General features: G+C 33.0%; 2 protein-coding genes and 1 long non-coding RNA gene across 4 annotated transcripts; 1 reads left to right on the top strand and 2 right to left on the bottom strand.

The window, feature by feature from the left end:
* Positions 1 to 229: 229 nt before the first annotated feature.
* On the top strand, positions 230 to 27,523 carry LOC101895127 (serine/threonine-protein kinase PAK 2). The gene is made up of 2 exons (XM_005178626.4): positions 230 to 3,464; positions 25,887 to 27,523. The coding sequence occupies exon 1, from the start codon at positions 1,181 to 1,183 to the stop codon at positions 2,885 to 2,887; it is 1,707 nt and encodes a 568-aa protein (XP_005178683.1). The 5' UTR covers positions 230 to 1,180; the 3' UTR covers positions 2,888 to 3,464; positions 25,887 to 27,523.
* LOC109611820 (uncharacterized) lies at positions 5,775 to 6,453 on the bottom strand. The gene is made up of 2 exons (XR_002194128.2): positions 6,108 to 6,453; positions 5,775 to 6,042 (listed from the first exon to the last, which is right to left on the bottom strand). It is a non-coding gene; the product is annotated as an uncharacterized LOC109611820 (long non-coding RNA).
* Positions 15,697 to 18,953, bottom strand: LOC131802778 (uncharacterized). Of its 2 annotated transcripts, none has more exons than XM_059123383.1 (5): positions 18,577 to 18,953; positions 16,476 to 16,561; positions 16,173 to 16,405; positions 15,940 to 16,093; positions 15,697 to 15,868 (listed from the first exon to the last, which is right to left on the bottom strand). In XM_059123383.1, the coding sequence occupies exons 2-5, from the start codon at positions 16,555 to 16,557 to the stop codon at positions 15,753 to 15,755; spliced, it is 585 nt and encodes a 194-aa protein (XP_058979366.1). In that variant the 5' UTR covers positions 16,558 to 16,561; positions 18,577 to 18,953; the 3' UTR covers positions 15,697 to 15,752. The 2 variants fall into 2 exon arrangements, with proteins under 2 accessions (XP_058979366.1, XP_058979367.1); XM_059123384.1 differs by having other exon boundaries at positions 18,637 to 18,953.

Here is a 27,523-nt window from a genome sequence, read left to right as displayed (position 1 = left end):
TCGCGGATTCTCTTTTGTCACTATCACCGTAGTCACATTTTTAAATCGGTAGATGGCGCTTAAAAGAGGCCGGAAACATGTTGACAGCCATAAAGCAACATAAAAAAATAGACTAAAACCATTGCGACATGTAATCGAAACCACTCGATAACACACATTATCGATTCAATGAATTTGTTATCAATCCCAGTGAATTAAACACATCGAGAAGAAGAAGAACCAATTTTCTATCCTATGTGAGTTACACGCACCAAGAAGAAGACTAAATTTTCATTAGTTTCAACGACGGAGGAGGTGAATTAATTAAACATTAACGCGGAGAAACGATACAAAAACACATAACATGGAAAAAAGTTCCAAAATAGGTCATTGAAAAAATGCATTCAATGTAAGAAATAAATTTAATAAAAAAAATTTAAAAGTATTCGTTTGATTAAATGTGCACAATAGAAAACAAGAAAAATCATCAAGGAGAGAAGATAAAAGAAGAGTAACATGAATGCCACTCCTTTTGTTTGTGTATGTGTAAGTGTAAAACGAAACAAAGTAGAAAAATAAAGGAAGGCACAAAATTCCAAAGATATAAAAAAAATTACAAGAAAAGCCCTTCGAGAAGTGATCCGCAGTGAACAAAGGTAGATAAATTGCAAAGAAAAAGATGATTTTAAGCAAATAAAATTTACAACGACAGGCGATACTTCAGAAAGAAAAAATTGATTGTAAAGTAGAAGGCGAGCGAAGTGATAACAAAGGCGAGCGAATTTCGTCGGGAGTTCAAAAGTCGTCGGCAGTGAAAAAAATCGTAGTAGTACTCTGTGTGGTGGTGGTGCAGTTGTGTGTTGGCTGCTATCGTTGCTACGCTTTTTCTTGCTAAACGACGGAATTGTTGGTGGTGTTGCTGCTGGAATTAGCGGCACAGGGAGTACTTGCATGACTCACACGCCACACATGCACCCGCAGCAGCAGCAGGAGAATCAAAACATTCAATGATTCTCATATCAGAAGAGCAGTAAAGGAACGAATTCGCTTTTCATTCCAATTGAACCAAATAGACAATAAAGTGTCCCACTTTTATACATATATACACACTTCAACAACAACAACAATATTAGTTTATTGAATTTATACACAATTCTATATTCCCGTATATACCATACCAACAACAACAACAGATACCAAAATGTCCGGTTTTCAAGGTATTAAAGGCTGGTTCCGCAAAAAGGAACCCATTTCCGAAATTGGTAATCCCACCAACTTCCAACGACACTTTCATGTGTCACGTAACGAAGAGACTGGCGTACTAGAGGGTCTGCCCGCACCATGGGTACGTTTAATGAATGCCCAAATCACACGCGATGAACAAGATAAAAATCCCGATGCCGCTTACCAGGCTGTTAAGTTCTATAATTATTCCATTAAGAAGAAAGAGAACGATGTCATCTTCAAGCCATTCATTACCGAGGAAGCCATACACGAAGAATCCAAGGAAATTGATAATTATGTGAATTACAAGAACAAACACAAATCCCAAGACTTGGACAAGTCGGAGGACGAACGGAGCAGTGATGGCAGTGGTACCATAAGTGGTTCGAGCACAGCCGGCAGTAGCAGCAACAATAGTTTTAATGATCAACAACACCAAAACAACATACGTCTGACGGGACTGAATGACGTGATCAAAGAGTTGGTATCCACACTGGACCAGCAACGTGAAACTTTAAAACCCGATGCCACTGGTGAATCGCCGCCTCCTCTGCCTGCCAAAAAAACACAAACTTTGCCACCCAAACCTCAGACCAAACCTAAACCCAAGGGCATATCGCATAAACATTCCAAAGGTTTAGCCGATTTGAGCAAACTGACCAGCCAAGATGATGGTCATCCAGTCATTAACACCGACACCATAATCATTAAACCGGCCACTACTGATGGCGAGGGCGATGGTGACGAGACCATTCTCAGACGTTCCAAGGACAAACGTGGCCAAAAAACCGATTCAGAGATCTATGAGGAACTCAGGGCGATATGTAATCTAGATGATCCCCGTGAACGTTACAAAACTACCCAGGAAGTGGGTAAAGGCGCTTCGGGCATCGTCTTCATAGCCGCTGATAAGCAAACCGAAAATCAGGTGGCTGTTAAGACAATCGACTTAAAGAACCAGTCCTCCAAAGATCTCATTTTGACGGAAATTCGTGTCCTAAAAGATTTCAATCATAAAAATTTGGTCAATTTTCTGGATGCATATCTTTTGGAACCTGAGGATCATCTGTGGGTCATTATGGAGTACATGGATGGTGGTCCGCTAACGGATGTGGTTACCGAGACCGTTATGAAGGAAAGACAAATTGCCTGTGTGTGCCGTGAAGTATTGTATGCCATTAGTTTCCTACACTCAAAGGGTATTATACACAGAGATATTAAATCCGACAATGTCCTCTTGGGCATGGATGGTTCAGTAAAGGTAACCGATTTTGGATTCTGTGCCAACATTGAGGGCGATGAGAAACGACAAACAATGGTTGGCACACCCTATTGGATGGCCCCCGAGGTGGTGACGCGTAAGAAGTACGGCAAAAAAGTCGACATCTGGTCCATTGGTATTATGGCCATTGAAATGATTGAGGGACAGCCGCCCTATTTGTATGAGACGCCGCTGAGAGCACTCTATTTGATTGCGGCCAACGGTAGGCCAGACATTAAAAGTTGGGATAAACTAAGCCCAAATTTACAAGATTTCCTTGATTGCTGTCTGCAAGTTGAGGTCGATAAGCGAGCAACAGCCGATGAATTGCTAAAACATCCATTCCTAGATGATTGCAGTGAATTGAAGGCTCTAGTGCCAAATATTAAGGCAGCCAAAAAGGTGTTGCGCAAGGGTACATAGAAAAGGCCTTGTGTGGGTATCTTTGTACGTGCCTAATGAAAAAAACCATGCAATGTTATCATCAATGGAAAATTATTATGAAAATGAAAATCACAAAACAACCGAACTTCACTTCACTACGTTTTTAAAAAAAGTTCAAGGCGTGTGATAAATTGCAAACTTGTAAATATTTAAAAAGCAAAAAATAGAATAGAATACAGTGCTGCGACTAATTTTTTAAGTATAAAGCTACTAAGCCAACGGAATTCAATGGTATTTGACGAAATGATAAATGAGGACGGGACAGACCCTAGTAAAAACTATCGCAACTACATTAATATATAACATATTCAGACATAACTAGATATACCTATGAATATATCACGTTCCATGATGTAAGGACATCAATAAATCTACAACAATAACAACCATACACAAATTAGAATGGGGTTAAAACTCTCCATGTAAATGCTGCAACAACATCATACCTACCTATTATTATCTACATGGCACCATCTCTCATCCAATATTGCAGTCGCTGGACGATTTTTAACAAAATGTTATGCGGATTCATACTCTTTTTTACATTTCTTTATGGGTAAGTAGTTGTTTTATCTTGACTTTTCATTATTTTTGTTTTAACGAAACGTTGAAAGTTTTTGGTGTTACTTGAAATCAGCTGTTTTTGTTTTGTTGCTCTTGATAGTGATGTCAATTGTGTGAGAAATGTGAGAGAAGAAATGGCAGTTGCCATAATTATGGCAAAAATAAAATAACGGTCAATTTTTGCCATCAACTAGAAAGTAGCTGGCCACTCATCAATTTTGCACACACAAATTGCAAGTTATTAATTTTTATGAAATGTGAAAGGGAGTTGCGAATTTATCAAGATAGCACCTATCAAAAATTGTGAGAAACATCTCACGACTTGTTTTTTTTAGATTCTCTCCCACAAACACATGAAACCTGAGAGCAGAGAATTATTATTTAACCATAGGAAAGTAAGATAACGACGGTTCACTTTACCGCATTGTTTTCAACAACTTCATACTAGCTGGGCACACATCAAATTAGTATATAATAAAAAAATTGCGTTTTACGAAGTAAGACTTCTACCTAAAGAGACATAATTTCATCACATTACACGCTTGTAGATCAGGACTTTAGAAGATCTTTTCAGGAATTAAGAGTCGAAAATCAAAATGAGGTTCTTAGATAAGACCGCTTTTACCTGTAGAACTCATGGTGCAATACAATACGGATAACTTATCTAGCCAGGACTTTGAAATACCTTTCCTCAATTAAGAGTGAAGTATTGAGATGGGGTGCTTAGATGAGCTGAGGAAATCATGGGTCAGAAGAATGCGAATACCTTATGTTTATCTAGCCAGCTTTTCCAGAACAATATTTTCCTACTTCCATTGATGATGAACACATTTTCCAATTCTTTTTTCCTTGAATCTATCAAGAGAAATACTAAAAATACATTTAGTATTTATATAATATACAGGAAATAAACATACATTCTTGAAAATTCCAAAATGTAAACATTTACGCTTTTCCACACACACACAAAGCATGCATTTTGTTTCACTCCCCAAAAAGCGCCAAACTGCCCTTTTTGCCGATTTCCGATATTCATTTGCGTTTCCTCCGTGTGTGTGTTTTCCCAAATGCATACATGCTTTGAATGTTGGGCGAACAGCCACACAGACATGCATGGTCTTATTAATCATATCTCTAAAGAACACTGATTGAATTTAGATTTTACATCTTGGAGCTTTTTTTTAGAAGTCTACTCCTGCTACTTTTTGTGCGTGTTTACTCATTCATAACCATTACTTTCGCATTCTATAAACTTGAATGAATAAGACATGGCATATAATTAAATAAATAGCAACTTGGTTTGAAAAGACTCAAAAAAACCTATGTACGTAAAATAATGTGTGGTTGTTGGTGGGCTGGCTGGCTGGTTGGCAGTGATTCATTAGATAAAACTAAATATATTCCACCATGGAATTTATTAGATAATTATATTTATGTAAACAGAACAGAAGACGTTTTCGTTTTGTATTTTCCTGTTCTACATAATTTTAGATAATTTTTAATTACCCCACTATATAATGAAGGTGTATATTTTTATAGACTTTCAAAGCAGAGCAGGTTTTAAGGAATGTGTATAAAAATGGAATGATATTTTTAAGTGAAAGTAAAAAGAAGGAAGAAGAATTAATATTTTGCATTCTATTTGAAGCGTTCTTCTTTTTTTTTTTTTTTTTTTTTTTTGTTTAAGGAATTCACAAACCATCCCTTATAAAGGACTTCAAACACTCAAATATGTTTAATAACTTGACTCATGTTAATGAGTCACGCTACCCTTTTTCATTGGTGCAAACTTACACCACAAAACTTTGGATGTAACAAACCCAAAACATAAGTTTGTAACTAAGTAATTTTTTGTTGGTTATCCTCACCGATATGGATTTAAATTTTATTTTTCAGCATCTCCCTGCTGGGTCTGACCGGTTAATTTTCACCACAGTGATGTATATGTTCTTTCCCATGTATTCTATGCATTCTGTAGCAATGATGATGTTAAGATATACGAAGAACGCTAGAGTTTTTAACAGCCGAACAACCTATGTCTCTAAGATGACGGCATGTTCAATTATCTCTACCTCCACTTCGCCTTGAGGTAAGACTAGTCACCACGATACTTAGATCAGGCCTACCAATTCATAGAAGGGAAGTGAAGGCTGACAAATAGGTTATAGGTGGTTTAACAATCTCATCGATGGGCAGATCAATCGAATGTCTTGAGACCCAACAAACCTGAATGTGTTCACTTTTTTCAAGTAGAACTTTCTTGAGGTCAATAACGGCTCTCTATATAATGATACTTGTCTCGATTGCTTAACGGGCCGCCTGACAATCGGCAAAAATATAATCACTGATCCTGTTATGCTATTACATCATCACCGTTGCCCTCGTGTCAGACCGTCTAGAGGATGGTCCACAACCTGAAAAGAATCTACTTCTTGCATCGGAAAATTTTTTTCCGACAAGATAATTCAGCATTTGTCGCAGTAAAAAGTTATACATTCTTGCAGTTTTGGAGCAGAGCAAATATTTCACAAGTTTCTTTTTTCCTGAATAACAGGCCAAAGGAACTAGTTCTGAAAGTAAATATTTTAAATAGTATAAAAAACGAAAGCCGTGGATTCTCAAGTCTTTAACTTACATTGGTCAGCCTCCCCTCACATTTTCCTTTGCAGAAATGTTCATATATTTGCTATTTTCATCGTTTCAGGAAATAATCAATCGCTACCACCAAGGTTTGAGATGCATTTATATAGATTTCTGTGGCAATTTCCATCATGTTTTCTTGTTATACAAAATCACTTGTTAGGGACGCCATGTCTATGAATTGCGCCAAATGATGGCATGTGTTCTGAAGATCTCCCAACAATTTGACAAGTGAGAAAGAGTAATTGTAATTGACAAGTAAGATAAGAGGAGTTGTTATGCTCACAATATATATTGAATATATAAACATTGATAGAGAGACTCTTCTGTCTTTGCTGAATAAATTCTTAAAGGTGTCGGGCCACACATTAGCTTTACTGGATAAAAAGGATTTTGATGTTGCCACCGTTATGCTGAATACGTAAAGCGGTCGGGCCACACATCAGACTCACTTGAAAAGTAGAATTTTAAGGTTGCTTTGACCATTTTATAGCAAAATGGTCTTCTATAGATAAATGCTAAGATTAATTTTGTTCAAATGAGTGATTGGTGGTTTTTGTGTAAAACCTTTTGGTTTTTAATTTTGCATATAATAAAATATATCTCATTAAATTAAAGCAGAAAACATTAAGACTAAAGTCGAATATGTTGGAATAAAACGTGCTATAGATTACCAATATGTCAAATAAATGGGCTATATTTGTAAACTGCGTAATTTAGGTGTCGTTGTAAAATAGACCTAAAGATTCACATTGGGAAATCCTTAGGTTTTCTATATCTCATTCCACCTAAGTAGTTAGGTATAACTTTTGTGTAAAAAAAATCTCTTCCCAGAGACCAAACCTCTTATTATTAAATGTTACAAAACGTTAATAATTAAGCGTTTTTAAGCAATAAAAAAGAAGTATGCTTGAAGTTAAATGCTTATTCATAATTTTCAAATGGGCCATTCTTTTTCCCGTCTCTTTTTTTTTTGTTTTTGGTTCATCGTCATCCATCATTTAATGTTTGAAACATTTCAAAAAGCACAACAACAACACAAAATAAAATAAAATGTCGTTGACCCAAACAAACATTTAATGTTCTGCTTCTTTATTTTGGTGTTTTTTTTTCATCATCGTCTAAATTATCTGAAGCAGATGGTTATATTGTATTCTTTTTGTTTTTGCTTTTGGTGGCATTCAATCGATGATGTTGATGGTGGTGATGTTCTCTTCCTTGTTTTCGGGATTTTCATCGTTAAAGCATTTCAGAATTTTCTTCATCAATTTCTAATGAATGAAACTAAACAAATAGAAGAAAAAATCCCCCAACAAATCTAGAATGGCGATAAGAAAGGTTAGGGAGAGATGGGGGAGCAGCATCGTCGAACAAATTATCATTTTAGTGAAAACGAACTGAAAACGAATCTGTTGGCCAGACGGCTGCATTTAATTGCATTTTGTTGGGGCGCTTTAAACTAGACAAATTATACATCGAATGATAGATAACATTTGGTGTAATCTATTGGGAAAATATAAGGCCAATTCTCACACAAATTTTAACATTGTTTTTTTTTTTTTTTTTTTTTTTTTTTTTTTTTTTTGCTGTTGCCTAATTTAGCAAAAACCTATTCCATAACATAACCAGTCACCAGTAAAAAAAGTTTTTTTTTTTTTTTTTTGTTCATTTCTTTGATTGCGCTTTGTTTTGTTTTCTTTTTTTGGATTTTATAAACAAATGAAAATGAATGTAAAACGGAATTCCAATGAAACAATCATCTCTACATTATTACGCACAATAAAATGTTAACACACTCGCCGAAACACACACTCGCGTCGAACGAAATGCAAATCCCTTGCAACCATCATTTTTTATTTTAAAAAATAACTATTTTGTTGGGAAATTTCATCTTTGCATAAATTAAAGCTCAATCTTTATATAGACCCCATAGCGGCTGCTTCCCCAGACCTCTTTCGTTTATTGCCTCTTTCTTGTCGTTTATTTTTTCTATTCAACTGTTATCATCTTTTCACCCAATGTAATTGGTTATATTTATTGTGTGAGGGTTTTTGTGTGTGTTATTCAACAGTGGCTCAGTGTGTGTGGAAAGAATGATTTTTATTTTCGATAAGTTTTAACTTAACTTGTGGGAATTTCTATTTTAAGAATATCAATCCATTTTTTTCATTTATTTTTTGTTTGTATTTTCCCCAAAGCCTAGGACGAAATTTTGCGACGCCGTCAATGCACGTTATTTGGCTATGTTATGTTTAAATCGTTTCAAAGCAGAGTATGTCAAAATCGATTCAAAACATTGTGTTAAAACTATTGCTTGTACTTCATTAAACACTTTTAATTTTTTTTTTTAATTTTAATATAACATCCATTCAAAATGGTATATTTTTTTGCTTTAACAAGTCGTTTCTCAAACTGCTCATTTAGTTTTATTCTTTTTTTTTGTACTCTTCTCTTGACTGTGAAAAGAGAATCAACTGTTTACACAGTTTGTGGTCTCGTTTTGTTTTTCATTTATTTGCAAGAGAATTGATTGGAGTTATCGTTCTTTAATGAGAGGGGGAGAATGTTTTAAACTACAAGTGCTTAAACTGCCTGGCCACACATTGAATTTTGTATGCCGTAATCGCCGCAGTCTAAATAAACTAAAAAACAGTTATAATTTTAATTTCTTTATTTAAATAAATAGCAATGAAGAAGAAAATTTAGAATTTGACTAAAAATAATTATTACCACAAAAAAATATGAGTAAATAAGGGAGAAAAAAGCTAAGAAGTGAATATTTCCCACTTTATTCCAGACAATCTGCATTTACTTTTCTGAATAAAGTGTAATTGGTCGCCACATGGAGCCACTGTATGCATATACGAAATGCCAACACTAACAACAACATCAATTCACATATTTCTTGTTGTTTTATTTCATTTTTCAATTTCGAACGTAACCATTTTTTACTTGGAATTAAAAGATGAATCACCACACATAAAATTGAATATACTACTCTGTGTCGTTGAAAATAGTTGACTCTTGTTTTGATGGCTATACTATCCAACGATGTGGTGGTGACCATGGCTGAATGACTTGCTGGCTGGCTGGCCCGGCCTGGCTCATTGGCTTTATGCGGCATTTGATTATCACGGTGCGTAGAGGGAGGGAGGAGAGTTAAAGAAAAATTAAAAGTGATACGATTTGTGGTTATTTTGAATATTTTATCAAGAGTGTATCAATAAGTATGTTATGTATGTCGCCGTCATTGTCGTCTTGGAATTGGAAAGTATTCGAAAAAAAAATAATACTATAATGGGTTAGGGTGACAGACAAAAGCAAACAAAAAAAAAAACGCACAAAGAAATGGGGGTATTTTTTTTGGTAAACTTAAAATGCATTACAAACCAACCAACCATCAAAAATGAGTGACTGCTGCTGCTGATGACGTTCTTTCTTAGCGGCATTACATGGCCCAAAAATCGTTGTGTGTGTAATAAAAAATCCCTTATTATTTTGTTTTGAAATATAAAACCCAAATTGAACTTTTCTTTGTTGTGAAGCCCAAGTCAGTCAGTCATTTTATATAGGGAGGGTGGTCATGAATGGAAAAAATTTATTGTACTTCTTGGTGATAATGTTTACACACCATATTTGTCCGCTTCAAAAAGTTTTTATAGGTTTGTTTGTTTGCCTATTTGATTTTCTTTGGGCACCCAAGTCTTTGCCCCCCCCCCCCCCCCACTCCCTTCCTTATCACCATTCCATATTGAAAAATAACCATTTGTGTTTGATGTTATCCATTGAAATGTAAGTTTATTATCTTCTTTTTTTCTACTTCTACTTTACGATTAATTGAATTGTCACGCCAAAGTGTCGCTCGCCGCTATTCAATTTATAAAGACCTAACTACTTTAGTTGTTAGGCTAATTAGATATGGATTTAATTTTCTTGGAAATGTAAACACGTTAACCGGTTATGGTGCCAATAGATTTTTTTACCGGCAATCATTGTGTGTGCTTATGATTCACCAACAACAAACCAGGAGATTTAGTTTTAATGTCTATTTGCCGGTTTCTCACAATTTTCTTTCTTGGACATTCGCTTTTCAAATTGTCTGTTTTTTCTAAACATTGTATATTATTTTAAGACATTAATTTATGTTATCATTTTGGACAAATTACAAGTTTTCCATTTACACATCGTGTGTGTGTACGTCTGTGTGTGATTTATTTAGTGATGCTGGTTAAAAGTGAAATTTTTGTTATTTATTGAACTTATAATCATGCCAACCAAAAAAATTAAGGAGAAAACAAATTATGTTATTATGGAAAATTTGACACTTGAAACTGCGAATTTTATGCAATTTGACGAAAAATGCCAAATTAGTTTGATATTTGTCCTTTGCTGATAATTTCGTGAATTTAACGTTTTTTTTCTTGTGATGTGTATGCGACATTGGCCAAAATGCCAAGTTCAGTTTGATTTTTGTCCTTTGCTGACATTTTTGTGAATTTGGCGTTTTTTCCATGTGATGTGTATGCGAAATTTGTATAGTACTTCATTGTTTTATAATTTTTTCCTTGAAACTTACAGTACGTTTATATATATGAGGGTTAACCCACTGGATTTGGATTTAAATTGTCATATCCATTACTTTTACTTCAAATAAATCCTCTCAAAGTAGGTTAACCCTACGAAAAGTTCTAACGTAAACATGGCATTACAGGCAAAATAAAGAGAGCACACATTGTACTAGTCGAATTTGGCTTCTAATTGGCTAAAATGTTGTTGCCATATAAATGTTGTTGCCATATAATTTTTACATTTTTACTGCTTCTCCGTTCTCTTGAATAAAATGTAACATTTCTCTCTTTTACTCCAAAAATGTGTGAAACTTTAATTTCCCTTTGAACAAAAATTGCGCTCTCTTCTTCGTTTTGTAGGTTATATTTAGAAACTTTTTACACAGCCAACAAATGTAGAAAGTCATTCAATACATTTTGATAATGAGATGTTGTCAAATGAATAGTTTAAAAAAATGGAAATATATGATTGCATGATTGAAAATTAAAGAAACAATAATTGAAAATTAAAGAAACCATATTTTGTTCAAATTAACAAAAAATTATTAACGCCGATAGCGATTTAGTGTTTTTTCTGAATTTGTCGTTATTTCCTATGTGAGTCGTATACAACACTCACAGCGAAGAACAACAGATTTGCGCTCCATAAATTTTTTTGTTTTTTTTTTGTTAATTGCTTACCAAGTTGCTATCACAATTTAAAGTTAAATTGTGAAAGGACATGACAATAAAATGTGATAATTTTTGGAAATTCGCAATAGTTTCTTCTATTCATCAAAGGTGTTACTTCGTATTTTCTAAATTTAACGTTTTTTCTTTAGTGATGTGTTGGCCACACTATGGCGCCAAAAAAACAACTCTTGTCAAATTAAATGTCATTTTTTGGTAGATAGCCATTTAGTCAAAGTGTACAAGAGACCTGGACTCTTCTATTAGCGGAGCTCTTTTTGGATTTAATATCAAATTTATTAAATTTCAAATGTGTATATTCTTGGAGTACAATGATGGAGCCGGAAACACTCCTCGTTTGAAGAATGAGCGCCTTTAACAATGATGGAATGAAATGTTTATTTGTAACTTGGACAAATCTTGTGGTTCTCAAAAAAGAAGTTCAACCTGTATAGCACAAAGAAAAAGTACCTTCCTGCCTCCTAGATTGTTTAGAATAACATCAAGTCTTCCTTATTGTATATAAACCATTCATATAGTATAAGAAGATCATCAGGACTACGACCCAGAAAAGGTATTAGCACAAATTGTAGCATTTTGGAAAGGTAACAGTGTCAGCATTAATGTAACATACATATGATTGACCCCCATAATGGACCCCTTTTCGACTTTTTGTGGGTTCTATAAGAAATGCGGGTCCAAAAAATTGCCACATCATGGTACCACTTGTTGGATAGGTATAAGCTTTCCAACGATACATATATTGTCTATATCGGGTAAGTGGATCTAGTGGGTCTAGTCGTGGTCTTGAACCCGGACTTTCGGGTAAAAATCTAAAAAATAGTTTCCCGGGATCAGGGTAAAAATACCTACCTCTGGCAAAATTTTCGAAAAAATCGAAATGTTTTTACCAAACTAGACTTAAACCAAGTTCTAATGTTCTTACCAGCAAAAACCCTTGTGCCTTGTGCTCTTCCATATAGTAAAAGAAGACCTTGCGGTCCCCTAGTTCAGAAGACCATCTAGCCTTCTTGATTGTATATAAAACCCAGTGGCCTTTTAAAGCCGACGATCTTTAAATATTCTTGGTGTCGTTTAGATTGTTGAGACATCCACATGGTATTTTTAAAGGCGTATAAGATCTTAGGTAGGTTTCTCTCAGGATTCTCCTTAAAACCGATGACCTTAAGATTTTTTTATATAACTATTCTGGAATCTAGTTAAGAATATAATGTTCTATTGTCGCCCATTAGCTGTAGTTATCATTAGCATAGAAGACCATTTTAGTGTGTAATTTTTCTATTGTCCGAACATTTCTTAATCGAATTCCTAGACAATGTTAAGTATGAAATATCTATATTTTATTATTGTACGATTGTGGTTGCTTGGTTAGTTGTTATAGCTAAATATATGTCCACACCAATGGACGTAGCTGCTATATGATCCATAAATGCTTATATATTGTAAATTTTAATGCGTCATTAAACTCTGCATAAACGAAACTGAGTTTCTTTTGTTGTGATGACACACACAGACAGGCAGACGGACAGACAGACCGACGTACGGACGGACAAACCAAATCGCCGGCCGTCATTCCCATTCGAGGGACCAACAAATGAAACTGCACGCCAGCATTGTATTGTCGAATGGTATATGAACGTGTTATTGGAACTATGAAAGAAAGAGTACATATATGTACATATGCAAAGCACGAAACCGATATAGCGCCTTGGTTGCCTGCCCATCCATTATGGGCTGTGCTTGCGTCTTGGCCCGAGCTGCTGCTAGTAATAAGTAAATGGCATTCAGCTGTTTACAAAAATATACATAGACTACACATACCTATATGCATTTTGCGTTCCAAGTTCAATGAGCTACACCAGTGTTTTTTGTTGTTTTTGTAATTTGTATACGAACCTTAACTGGTTGCCTATGCCGGATTTTGTATAAACTACTCACACACTCCTTCGCTTTGTAAGAATCTTTCACGTAAGTGTGTTAATAATAAAAGACAAAGGAAAATGGAAAACAGAAAGAAAAAAAGGCAAAAACTGGAGCTGTAAGTCAATTAGATGTGGGGTTACAACTGTGGTCGTTGTTGTTGTTTTGCTATCATTCGATCAAAGCGCACATAATTAGGAATTCGTTGTTATCGTGTAAGGCCGCCAGTTGAGCCCACGTGCCCCCTCCACATAGCCCGGTTTGTCTACATATTCATTGCCGTACTTCCAGTAATGGTGGCTATTGCATTGATTTATTGAAGGCATTTCCGAAACGGATAATCGACGGCAACAACTAAACGACGACATACATATGCATGATTATTTTTATTTAAAACAAAAAAAATGCAATGCACGCATTTTGAATAATAACTAAAAATTGGTGCTAGGCATTTCGAAACAAAAAAAAAAAAATAAATAAAATAATAAAACGAACTGTCATATGAGCAATATTATTGGCGGCAACACGTCGTTGATTAAATTAATTTACAAAAGTTCTCAACGTTTATGAGAACTTAAACAAATACAGGGTGAAATAAAAAACTGCAACAAAGGCAAATACCATAATTTCGGCATTTTTTTTATTTTTTTTCGATGAAAGCAAATATTGTCGGAAATAGCATCAACTTTTAGAATAAGTTAAAATTTTTTTCGAATTAGTCACCTTTGGCACGAATTATGGCTTTCAAACGGCCAATGAAACCGTCACACGCCGCCTGAATGTTGCTCTGCGGTATTTTAGCCTATTCCCGGCGAAGCGCTTACTTGAGGTGATCGACACTTTGATATTTTTTAGTGCCAACCTTGCTTTCCAAAATACTCCAGACACAATAGTCCAACGGATTGGTATCCGCAGATTTTGGTGACCCTTGTGCGTTGGAAATGAAGCGAGGAACCTCATTTTGTAACCATTCTTCGGTGGCGCGTGCTGAGTGCGATGGTGCTGAGTCCTGTTGGAATGTATAAGGTCTGCGGCCAAAATGTTTGCGTGCCCAAGTCTTTAATACCCCCTCCAGAATATTTTCGCGATAACATTCTGCATTTATTCTGATGCCACGTTGGATTAATATGAGCGGAGAGAGACCAACACTAACCGAAGGTGCACATTTTCAGCTGACCTCTTTGGCAAGTAAACACGATCATTTTGTTTGTTTGGTTCTAATGTTTCCATTACTCAAGGTGGAGGGTATTAAAATTCTCCCCAAATTGCTTTTTTTACGCTTGTAAAGAATATAATGAGCTGTCACTGGAATAATTTTTAACAGCTGTCGGACGAGTAGCTTAGAAATGACAGCAGTTTGAAGTTGGTTGCAGTTTTTTTGATCTCACCCTGTATATTAAGCAACTGTCTAGATAATTTTTCTCCCAAGAAAAAATCTTCTTTCATGTTTGTGTCTGATGTTGCCAAGGGCCCATTATTTTCACATCCTGCTTAGAACAAAAACAGCAACAAATTGAACATTTCCGATTGGCGACAATGATTGCTGGCTGACTGACTGGCTCTGGATCGTAAATAAATGCATTTTTGCCATAATTTCTGTGATGCCTTGCCTCCAAAGTCTATTATTATCCATGCATCCATAGTTTTATTTCATTTCCCATAACTTCTTTCATCTAATTTTAAACTCCCATCGAAATATTGTGGAAATACAAAAAATAAAAGAAAGAGCAGAAAAGTCGATAATAACGAAATGTTAAGTGTCTTTGTTGATATATTTAGTTGCATGTTCATACTTACATACATACATGCATACATGTGGTGCTTAGTGAAGTGAGTAAATTTGTGCTCATAACCCTGCCCTCAGACTATAAAAGAATAAGACGATGACGACGATTATGCATTTGTGTCCATGCCATCCTCCTATGCATGTATGCATCACCACCACTCATTCCCAGTAAAAAATTGGATCATCCAACGATTAATCGTAGGACGCTCCTTTTCGAGCAATGGAGTACTCCTTAAATCTCCGACTCTCTTGCATTTTATACTCTTTTTTAACATTGCATGTCCTAGGAGGCGAGCACTCCTTTTGAGCTCCCATTGGATGACAGACGGAGTACTCGTTTTCATCTCGGAAAGGAGGACAAAGGGAGTAATCTTTGTTATCTCCTGAAAGAGCATAGACGGAGTACTCGTTTTCATATCGGAAAGGAGGACAAAGGGAGTAATCTTTGTTATCTCCTGAAAAAGCATATAGGGAGTACTCCTTTTGATCTCGGAAAGGAGAATCAAGGGAGTAATCTTTGTTATCTCCTGAAAGAGTAAAAGAAAGTAAAGAAGTAAAAGAAAAGAGTAAAATAAAGAATATATATTTTATCATTTATTTTTAACGAAAAAAAAACAAATAATTCATTTTTGTACTATAATTTCTTATAATTAAAAAAACATATTAAATACTTTATTTATTTAGATTTTAGGCTGTAGGTTTGCCGGTAAAATGTTGCCTTACATTTGCGAAAGGCCAACTTAAAAGATTTTTCAAATTCAGGATAAGTTTCGTAGGTGTCTCTGAGTGATTCTGCAAAAATAAAGGAAAAATAAACATCATGTACATATTATTTAAAACACGTTATAAAATCAAGCTATTACCGAAATAAAAAAAGTTAAACAACCGATATTTGTTTATGGCTGTCTTATTTTTAGCTCCATCCCAATTTACCCGAAGCAAAATATTGTCACCAATCATTGCATGTAACGCCTTTTCTATTTTGTCTTTGCCAAATTTTAGTTTCATATATGATATCTGAAAATAATTAAAGATAAATATAATTAGCTTTTAGTACCAAATTCACTTAAATTATGCATTAAAAACTCTGGCTTACCACTTCTGATTCAGGCTCGTTATTAACTAATTGTTCTGCCGAATTTAATTCCTCTAGTGAATTTATTGGAAAAATTTTGAGATCCTTGCTAGTTGGGCGTATGTGTTTAACGACCTGTTCTAACAAAATTGTCTGTTTACACATAATTTTCTTTAAAGCTTCGACTTCAGTTTGAAGGAGATCAATTTTGTTTTCCAATTTTTTATTGGTGTTTTTTGTTTCATTGTTTGTTTCTAGAAATGAACATAAAATCAAATAATTACTATGATAAAAAATATAAAAAGAGCTATGAGTTAACATTACCTGCGACATTATTCGGTGTGCTTTGTACAGTTTCATCCGTAAAAACTGATTGAGTTTGGAATATGTTCGCATTAAAATTCATGGTTCTTAAGGTAGAAAAATAGTTTGAAATATAGTTTAAATATTAGTATTTACTAAATTTGACAGTGGTGTAGAATAGGAATAAATACAAAATATTCCCCATCAGGTACGCAAAATATCTTGCAATATATGTCACGCATGTTAATTTTCTCTCGGTGGATATTTAGTGTTTTCGCCTTACAAATTCCTAAACACTTTTTAGAGTCCACTGGGTACTGAAACAAGCTTACTGCATCTGTAAATGCGTTACCGACTACGTATTCTTCGCCGCTATCTACCAAGAAACCATATACTTTAATTGGAACCATACTCATAGTGAAGCAAAAATTGTCAGGAGATTTTCCGGATAAGAAATATGTGTCGAACTTGTATCTCATAAACAAGTTGTTTCTGTGTTTTTGCCCAAGTGGTAAGAATTTAGGATCATTTGTTTTCAAAAGCAAATGCCGCTCCATGCATCGATTATTTAGCTGTTGGCTAATGTATGATGGTTTCCGACAATCTTTTTTTAAGGTTTGCAAAAAGTTCTCATATTTATATGATGAAAAATTTTCTACATTTCCAAAGTTTTCCACGCATTTCGCCAAATGTAGTAAATTGTGCACGTTATAACTGATCTTATCACTTCCATATATCAAGGCAAAATCGGCAACAAAAGCTTCCATTAGTTGTTGAACGCATTGCAAATTCTTATGACAATTTGAAGGACACGAAACCATCCGATATGCTGTATGTAATAGTAAAAAGTGTGTATATAAATCCTCATGCAATATGTTTTTAAAAATAATTATTCCCGTGTAAAGCACAACTTGCCGGAATTCCTTTGCCTTCCACCTGCATACCTCGTCAAATAGTCTACCTTTTCGAGCAAACTCCTTTGGGGTATACTTCGCAATATACAATATTTTGCGATTTAATTCATTTATTTCCGCTACATTTAACTTTGATTTTGTATGCTTGTTTTGTAAAATTAAACGCAACATCTTTTTAAACACTCCAAGGTCAATCAAATGCATAGTGTCAAGCGGAAATTGTGTGACCATCTTAATGTTGCATAATTCCAAAGGGTGAGTTTCGCTACGAAATTGCTGTATGTGATATGCTTGACTTTTTCGTGCTAGGAAAGCTTCATCAGTCCTGGCATTTCCGGGTACTATAGCATAATTTAGTCTCTTATTTTTATATGAAGCTTCTTGCTCACATTTCGAACATCCTTGCGCAGAAGTGTGTCCCACTGTACCGGTTAAAAAAGCCCTTGCAGGTGTGTCACAAACAAAAAGTCTAATTTTGGGTGTAAAGTATTTATCACCAATTTTAAAACCTTCATTTTTCAAATAGATGTATTCCTCCACAAATCTTTTTAAGAAATCCTTTACATCCGGAGGTTTTGATTTACCAATATAAGTAGCAATTAAAAATGGTTGTGAGTTTTTGAACTCTGAGAAAGAACATAAGATTGGCCATAATGACGTTGATGAGCTTTTATAAAGCGGCATTCCATCCACAAATACATCAAGAAGTAATTCGGACTTTGCATTCAACAGCAAGTATTGGCCATGCATCATCAGCGCTTTTTCTAATCCAAAATGAAAATATTCACCTGGTGGCATTTGTGATATTGACGGGCTCTCATTAGGGCAATAAGAGTTTTCTGCATATAACGCTTTCAACAATGTTTCCTTGCATAGTGCAACATTAATACCTTCACTTTTTAAAATGCTAAGAAGCGAATTACAGCATTCGTTGGAAACGCGATTATTTATTACCCACGAAGCAAGCTTCCGATCAATACAATCTTTTTTTTCACTGCTGAAACTCGTATCATTTGGATTCATTTCGTCATGAATATTAAAGTTTTCCGATTGGCTACCCTCATTTGATGACTGATTAATTTCTATAGGTGCCGAAAGTTCCTGATCAGTAAGAGTCTGCCGAGTACAATTTGAGAAATTTTCAATTTCTTTTTTTACAAGCCGTCTAAGATGACGTTTAGAAACAAAATTATCACACATTATTTTACCAATTGATTTTTTTAATTACACTTTTTTAATTTTTTTAATTACACTTTATTTACACTTACAACACGTGTTTCACTTCAGACGGACACAAGAAAACTGAGCAAATGGACGGACAACCATAAAGAAATAATCGAACATGACGAAAGCAACAGTTAAACAACAGTTACATCAAACAAAAAAAAACATGCCAAAAATGCTTTGATGCATCCCTTATTGATCCATTTGGAGCATAAGGCGAGACATCAATTTTTTTCCAACTTCGTGGAATTTTTTGGCAAAACAAAATTCATACATTGCTCGCTTATTACTCCAAATGGATGAAGAAATCATTACTCCTCTATTGCTCGGTTGAGGATTACTCCAAATATTTTTTACTGGGTTTGTCCATAGAGTCGGGGGACACACATGCACGCCACGTACTAAACTTAGCCATCGAGTGACATGATGATGGAGTATTAATGACAACAACAGCAGTAGCAGCAACAATAGTTTTCTTGTAGCAATGAACAAACCAATCATTGATGTTATTTTTGTTTTGGTTGTTTTTCACCCTATGTTGCCACTTATCTTTTATCTTGTAACATATTTGTTGCATATTGCCATTTCTATCTACCTAGTACTTGCCACTTCTCTTTATTCGTTCCATCATGTGTTGTACATCTTTACAATTATTCTCGTGAGAGTGTAGTCTCTTTGACATCTTGTCAAACACTTCAGACAGGGTTGGAAAGTCTAGTCTAGTCTGTATTTATTACACAGGGACATGTTTTTATGCGAAAAAGATGGACATGCAATATGAATATAATTGCAATGCGAATTCCTATGGCCGATACGGTGAGCAATTATGCATATGGAAAATTGGTTATTTATTTAAAAGGGTTCATAAATGGTTAACCAATTAAAAAAAATGAAATGATGAATTATGATTGTTCATTATCAGACAGGGGAAGTCCTCCCACTGTTCCGGTTTTTTGTGACTCGGGTCAAGGCCCGCACTCTACCCAAGAGTGTGGGCATAGTTATTAGTGTTTCCTTTCTTTAGTTGTGCAAAGACTCTTAGTTTGGCGAATGTCGTCCATGTTCACCAGCGAAACTGTTTCTTTTTTTATTGTTCTACCGCCACCCTAAAATTAGTCACCTCTAAATATTAGACGAATACCCTCGAATCGTTGAAAATGCAAATAGGAATTCGAATATTTTCACAATGCCAGAACGTCTTTCGTTTGAAACGACGGGTTATCGACCAAAATTTACAACAAGCTAATGTGGCGTTTCCACTGCACTTGATTCGCTCTCTATTCGTTGTTTGACCCTTAACTATGAAAAAACTACTTAATTCTTCACACAACATTTCCTGAGCGAACACTCATATTTTTACATTGTTCAAATCAAATCACTCTCAGAACAACGAAAAATGTGTCCCATCCCTAACAAATGAGAGCATTTATCGAAAAAATAAATTATGACATTTAAAAATTAAAAATAGAAAAATTTAATGAAATTTTGATAATTTTTGGGAAGACTGAAAATTATGAATTAAAACTACAATGTTGAATAGCGTATGTACATTCAAACGAAAGTAAATTTTGTTTTCTCTCTCATCCGAGGTACGCATTTTGTCCACGAGTTGAAATTTCCACAGAAAACTGGAAACAAAAGAGGCAATATTTTCAAAATGTTTGTATCGGCAGAAAAAAATGTTTGACAAGTGTCTCTCCAGCAGAATTAAAAAACAGAAAAATACAAAAATATGTTAAAAATGTCAACATTTACACAAAAAGTTGAAAACATGAATGAAAATTATAATATTTATGATATAATAAATCTTTGGGAGAAAAACAATCATTTCTTCTACTCATATTAGTGAGAATTTAATGTATTTTAGTATAAATTCCCATTAAAATCAACAAACAAAATTTTTGAAAAAATGAATTATTTTACTATGAATAACGAATCGTGCCGTGTGAACGGGTTAATTCGTGTACCTAATTCTGAGAGCGAACAACGTTGTTCGGTTTTCAATGGAAACATGCTATAAGCCCTACCGACAGCAACTGAGTTTCCAACTTTAATTTCGACTTTTCATTCATAATTTTGCGTTCACATTTTTTACCGATATTTGTCGGTAACTCAAAAAATGTAGCATCAATTAGTAGCATCAATTAGTTCACGTTTAAGTGTAACCTTCATAACCTTCAACCCCCGGTAACCCCCGTCTTTAAGGAATTTTGAAGCTTTTGGCTTCAATTTGCAACCAAATCAGCTGCAATTTAACATTTCGGGTTCTCAGTGGTTAATTTAACAGTTTAAACTTTAATGTAGGTCCAGTTTTTGGGCATAAGTTCATATAACTGTACAATTCTCATACAAATCGGCAATAATTTGATATTTTGGAGTCTCGGTAAATATTTTAACTCCGCGAAAAAAATATTCAAAGTAGGTCCAGTTTTTTGATATAAGTTCATATAACTCCAATTTTTTTTTTATTTTTAAGTACTGGACCCCAAATCAATCCCCGAAAAATAAAAATTCAATACGGGTCCACTTTTTTATATAATCACTATAACGTTTTCTTCCGATTTTCGGTATTTTTAAGTTTTAGACCCTAAATCTCAGACAAATCGGCTATCATTTATAATATCCGATTCTTAGTGGGTAGTTTTAATTCCTCGTCCATTTTTGGTATACCTCATATATTGGCACCTCCTGATTTAGGTTACTTTTAAGGTTTAGACCACAATTTCCAAAACAAGTCAGTTTGAAATTGATACTTTAGATATAAATGTATTGTTTAACCTTTCGTAAAATATATTCAATGTAGGTCCCAATATTTGATATAGTCCTCTATAAAGTTTCCGCCTCATTTTATGTACTTTTTCGGTATTGACCTCAGTTTCCATACAAAAAAAAATGTTAAGCATCGTCCATTTTATGGTGTAGTCTCTCTGGTTTTCGGTCAAGTTTAATTTAGAATTATTAGCTCACTGAATGTATACTAACTTCTCTCAAAATTCAGGCATAACTCCCATACAGCGGAAACTCTAAAATTTGGGAATGACAGTTTTTGCCTTAAGTCAAGTTTTCACAAGCTTATCCCTTTTTCTTACAAGATTTGGTTTAAATTAGTAGAGAAGCTTGGTGAAATTTCCTATAAGAATTACAAATCGCCAAAATTATCAAGGTCGCTATATAAAATTATATTATTATCGTATCATCAAGTTGCATTCTCCGATGCCATTTGAGAGAGCTCACATTCCCTGTGGTAATGCATAATGCAGATCTCTATTTCAAATATTTCCTTATTACGTAATTAGGAATTAAATTTGTAATCTACAAAATATCGGTGCTTTCGTACACAACTTATTATCGACAACTTTCGATTGCGGCCAGACATAGAATGTTGTACGAAAATGTCATACCATAACGTGTGCAAAAAAATGCTGTATATATGTGTTTACCGACTCGACTTTGAATGGAAATTAAATATTTCCTCTTTCCAAAATGACAATGTCATGACAAATGCCTTTTAAGAAATCACACGCCTTTTTCTTCACAATTGTTTGAATATTCAAACCGTCCATCTCTGCACCAGCTGACAGCAATGACAATGCAACAGCATCTCGACCGCTTCCCTTTCTCTTGCTCTCATCACTTTGATGAAAGTTGTTAAAATAATGTCATTTTTTATGGTTCGCGTTGTTGATGCTGCTTAGCTTTTTCCACTGGAGATATGTTAATTTTTGTTGTTAATTACAAAAATAGTTGTTAGTTAAAGCATGACAAAAAGAAAGGACTACATATGTCAAGAAGAAAATAGTGATGTGAGAAGAAAAAATATCCAAAATGAAAAGAGTACATACGTCAAGAAGAAAATAGAGCGATGTGAGAAGAAAGAATAGAGAGAGTTTTCCTTATTTTAGCATTAATAAAATATTTTTAATTTTTTTTGTGAAAATATTTTAAAGCAAAATTATTGTAAACTTCCTCTTCTCATATCTATGAAGTAGGTTGGTGGTATATAACGAAAGCAAAAAAAAATACCCTGTTATCATTTTTAATTTCTTTTTTTGCTGATAACCATTCCTAATACCTAATAATTTTCTGTTTGGTATCTACGACGGACGTTTGGGTGTATGACATTTTTGTTTTGTTTTTGTTCTAAATGCCGTCGTCTATCATCCATATAATACCGCGTCTATGTACTTACTTAAAAATCGTATGTATGTAGGTACATACGTATTATTTTTTTGATATTAACAATTGATATTGTGTTTTTTTTTTTTTTTTTTTTTTTTTGTTTTCGTTTGTATTCGATTCCATTGTTCCCAGAACATGTCGTCGCCGCCGCCGCATCCGAAAACACTACAACTCACTGCTAGCTGCCAGCCACCTCTCTGTTTGATCGTTTGCCATTAGATTTGTTGGCTCATTCATTGATTCAATCGTCGCTCACCGCTACTGCTACCATTTTTTTGTTTCGTGATTATTGTTCAAAACGTAATCGCAGCCCCAACATCAACAACAGCAGTTTTGCCATTAATGAAGGTTACAGTGTCATAAAAATTTTGAATTTTCCAAGCCAATTTTTCATATTGCAAAATAATTACATAGCGCCCCGTTTGTTTTCATGTTGTTTTGCCTGTGTTTCTTTTTTCTATTATTATTATTTATTAATTCATTCATTTAATGTTGGTTTTCATATTTCTTTGTTTTTTTTTTATTATGTGGCGTAAAAAATGCAATATTTGGTATTGAATTGAATTTTTATACGCTTGTTTTCCATTTCCTTTTTCGTTATTTATTTATGTAATTAAATTTATTGTTAATTTTAGTTTTTGGTACGGGCTAGTTCAAGATTATATAAAATGTTTCCATGAAAATTTGCTGAAAAGGTTAGGAGGCATGTGATACCCTGCTACAGTTGGAATTTTAAGATATGGAAATTTAGCGTCATAATGGGCATAATGTTTTTAAATATTTGAAAACGCCTAATATGATTCTTGAAAATCGGCTTGCTGTATAACAGTTTTCCTTAAACTCTTGAAATAACAAAAAACTTTCAAAAGGATAAGTTTTTCGTTGAAATTTTGAAATAGATACCAAATTTTTTTTACTAATTTTAAGCGTTTGAATTGTTGTATAACAGATATTCAAAACTATTATACTCTTAAAAAAATATGGACAATTTTCAGTTTTTAAAATATATGTTAAGAATTTAATAAAAAAAAAAACCGGTTTCCAAACATTTGGCTTGTTGTATAACAGTTTTTTCCAAAACTGTTGTAACAATAACAACTAAAATATTGTAATATTTATAATATTTTTGAAAAATAAAGGGGAAACTACATTTTTAAAAGTTCGAATGGCTGTATAACAGTTTTTCAAACTGTTATACTGTGTAAAAAATTTAAAAATTTTAAATCTTATTACAAAATTGGAAGAAAATGCCCATAATAATTATTTTATTGTTGTATAACAGTTTTCCAAAATCTGTTTAAATTGTTATATAACAGTTTTTTTAGAAATTGTTATAACTGTTAAAAATTTTTATACTCTAAAAAAATATTGGACATTTGTTAGTTTTCGTAATATATGTACTAAGAAGCTAATTCGAAGCTGTATAACAGTTTTTTTTTCAAACTGTTATACTGTTTAAAAAAGTTGAAAACTTTAAATGTTATTACAAAGTTTGGGAAAAATTCCCATAATAATCATTTTATTGTTGTATAACAGTTCCCCAAAATCTGTTGGAATTGTAGTATAACAGTTTTTAGAAACTGTTATAACTGTTAAAAATTGTTATACTCTCAAAAAATATAGGACATTTGTTAGTTTTCGTGTTATTTGTGTTAAGAAGCTAATTCGAAGCTGTATAACAGTTTTTTTCAAACTGTTATACTGTGCAAAAAGTTTAAATTTTTTTACAAAATAAAAAAAACATGCCATAATAATTATTATATAATTGTTGTATAACAGTTTTCCAAAACTGTTGCATAAAAGTTTTTAAAAACTGTTATACCCTCAAAATAAAATGAGACTTTTGTTAGTTTTCACAATATAGGTAAATAATCTATTTTCAAATTCTATTCATACCTTTATGTTGCTGTATAACAGTTTTTCGCCAACCTGTTATATCAATAAAAATTAGCCAAAATTGTCAATATTCAAAATATTTTCGAAAAATGACAAAAAACTATATTCTTCATAGTTTGAATGGTTGTATAACAGTTTTGGAAATCTGTTTTACTGTACAAAATCAGCGAAAATTGTCAATATTCATAATATTTTCGAAAGATGACAAAAAAAACTATATTCCTTATTCCTTATAGTTTGAATAGTTGTGTAACAGTTTTGGAAAACTGTTATATTGTACAAAATTAACGAAAATTGTTAAAATGCATAATATTTTCGAAAGATGACAAAAAACTACATTCTTCATAGTTTGAATAGTTGTATAACAGTTTTGGAAATCTGTTATACTGTACAGAATTAACGAAAATTGTTAAAATTCATTATAATTACGGAAGATGACAAAAAACGACATTCTTCATAGTTTAAATAGTTGTATAACAGTTGTGGAAAACTGTTATACTGTACAAAATTAACGAAAATTGTTAATATTCATAATATTTTCGAAATATGACAAAAAAATATATTCCTTATAGTTTGAATAGTTGTGTAACAGTTTTGAAAAACTGTTATACGGTACAAAACTAACAAAAATTTTTAAAACTCATAATATTTTCGAAATATGACAAAAAAACGATATTCCTTATAGTTGTATAACAGTTTTGGAAAACTGTTATACTGTACAGAATTAACGAAAATTGTTACAATTCATAATATTTTCGAAAGATGACAAAAAATACATCCTTCAAAGTTTTAATGGTTGTATAGTTTTAGAAAACTGTTATACTGTACAAAATTAACGAAAATTGCTTAAATTCATGATATTTTCGAAAGATGACAAAAAAGCTGCATTCTTCACAGTTTGAATAGTTGTATAACAGTTTTGAAAATCTGTTACACTGTACAGAATTAACGAAAATTTTTAAAATTCATAAGATTTTCAGAAGATGGCAAAAAAACGACATTCTTCATAGTTTAAATAGTTGTAAAACAGTTCGGGAAAACTATTATACTGCACATTTTTTTTTAAAATAAGAAAAAAAAAAACTTGACATACTAATAATTTCATTGTTGTATAACATTCTTAAAACTGTTATACTGCTTTTTTTTCAAATATCTATAATCATTTATTGGAAAAATCAAGCTTTTATTTATTTTTTATTTCTTCTACTCAATTTTTCAGATGTAACGAAATTTTGAAATACTTACCTGCCTGCCAATCAATCAGATGACAACGAATATCGATGTGGAATAATATATTTCAAAAAGCAGCCCCCTCATGTATTTTCCATAACAAGCGGCCGGGCAGAACAACAATAAATTATCACATCACAAATTGGTTTTGATTAATTTCCTGCTCCTTCTGCTGCTACTCCACCTCCTCCTCCTCTACTCGATCTATAATTTACTAGTACTACCGCTGATGGCTGGCTATATGATGATGCTGATGATGCTACACACCAAACTGGAGAAGAACAACACCCCACGCAACGTTTTCAATTAACTAAACAATATCATTCTGAAAAGAGAGAGAAAAAACCAAACAAAAGAAAAAGAATAACTAAACGAAAACTAGACTCACACAAAATAAAACTTTACTATTTTACAACAAAAAAAGCAAAAAAAAAATGAATAAAAACGCAATACATATTGTCTTCTGTAGGAATTTTTCGTAGTGTAGTAAACAAATATCATAAACAATTTTTTAAACGTACTTTGTGCATTATTATACAACAAAAGAAAATATTAAATAGAATTACAAAGAAAAAACGAAAACAAAAGCAAAGTATAAGAAATACATTAATGAAAATGTGCTATTTTATGTAGAAAAAAAATAATTAAGTTATTTTAATGAAATGCTGAAAATGAAAAAAAAAACCTAAAATAAAATAAAATATTATTGCTTATCTTTATATATTACCAATAACAAAAGAAAAAGAAACAAAAGTTGTAAGAAAACAAAACCCTATTGCCAAAATTTTAATTTTAAATTTTTAATTATTTTTCTGTAAATTTATTAATTTCTTTTTTTAATTATAATAGTTTATGTATTATTATTATACATGTATGTAAAGTGTAATGTTATTATGACTAAAGAAAAAGCGTAAAAACAACAACCACAACAACAAGAGAAATGTGATTCAGGCGATGATTTTTTTTAAACAAAGTTTTTTATGATAAGTTCTTTTTTTGCAATCTTTTTTTGATTTTTGTATTTAGTTATGTAGTTAATTACAGTTATATAAAAAACAATATCATTGTGTAATTTAAAGTTTTCAAAGTATACAAAAGTGCCATTAGTTTCCAAAAGTAACAACATATTTATGTATACAAACAACATCACACCCAAGAACAACTGAAAACCGTTAAAAAGGAAATAATTCGAAATCGAAAGTCAAGGCATTTTTGTAAAAAATTCATTTGCTATAGTTTTTGTATACATTTTTGTAGTTTTTTGTTTGTCACCTTATATATATGGCACTATTTCTGTCCAGTTACCCAGGGCATAGTTATATTATTTTATGTATACACACTACACACACAGAGTCCATAAAAATTTCTATATAAAAAAAAACGGATATATAAACCAATCAACCAACAACGACCAGATTAGTTATGGTGCCAAAATATTCCAAAAAACAAAAGAAAACCCAAACCCGTAAATGAAGATATAATAGCATATAAATACAGTTTTTTCCGATTATATAGAGAAATGTTTTTATTTATACCTTGTGAAATATTTTGTTCTATATATAATGCAAATATATAGAATATGAGCATCATATTTGCGCACAATAAAAATCATTTATTTTTTTGTAA

This window comes from Musca domestica, unplaced genomic scaffold (genome assembly GCF_030504385.1).
Source record: "Musca domestica strain aabys unplaced genomic scaffold, Musca_domestica.polishedcontigs.V.1.1 24, whole genome shotgun sequence".
NCBI lineage: Eukaryota > Metazoa > Arthropoda > Insecta > Diptera > Muscidae > Musca > Musca domestica.
This window is presented reverse-complemented; position numbering and strand designations above follow the sequence as displayed.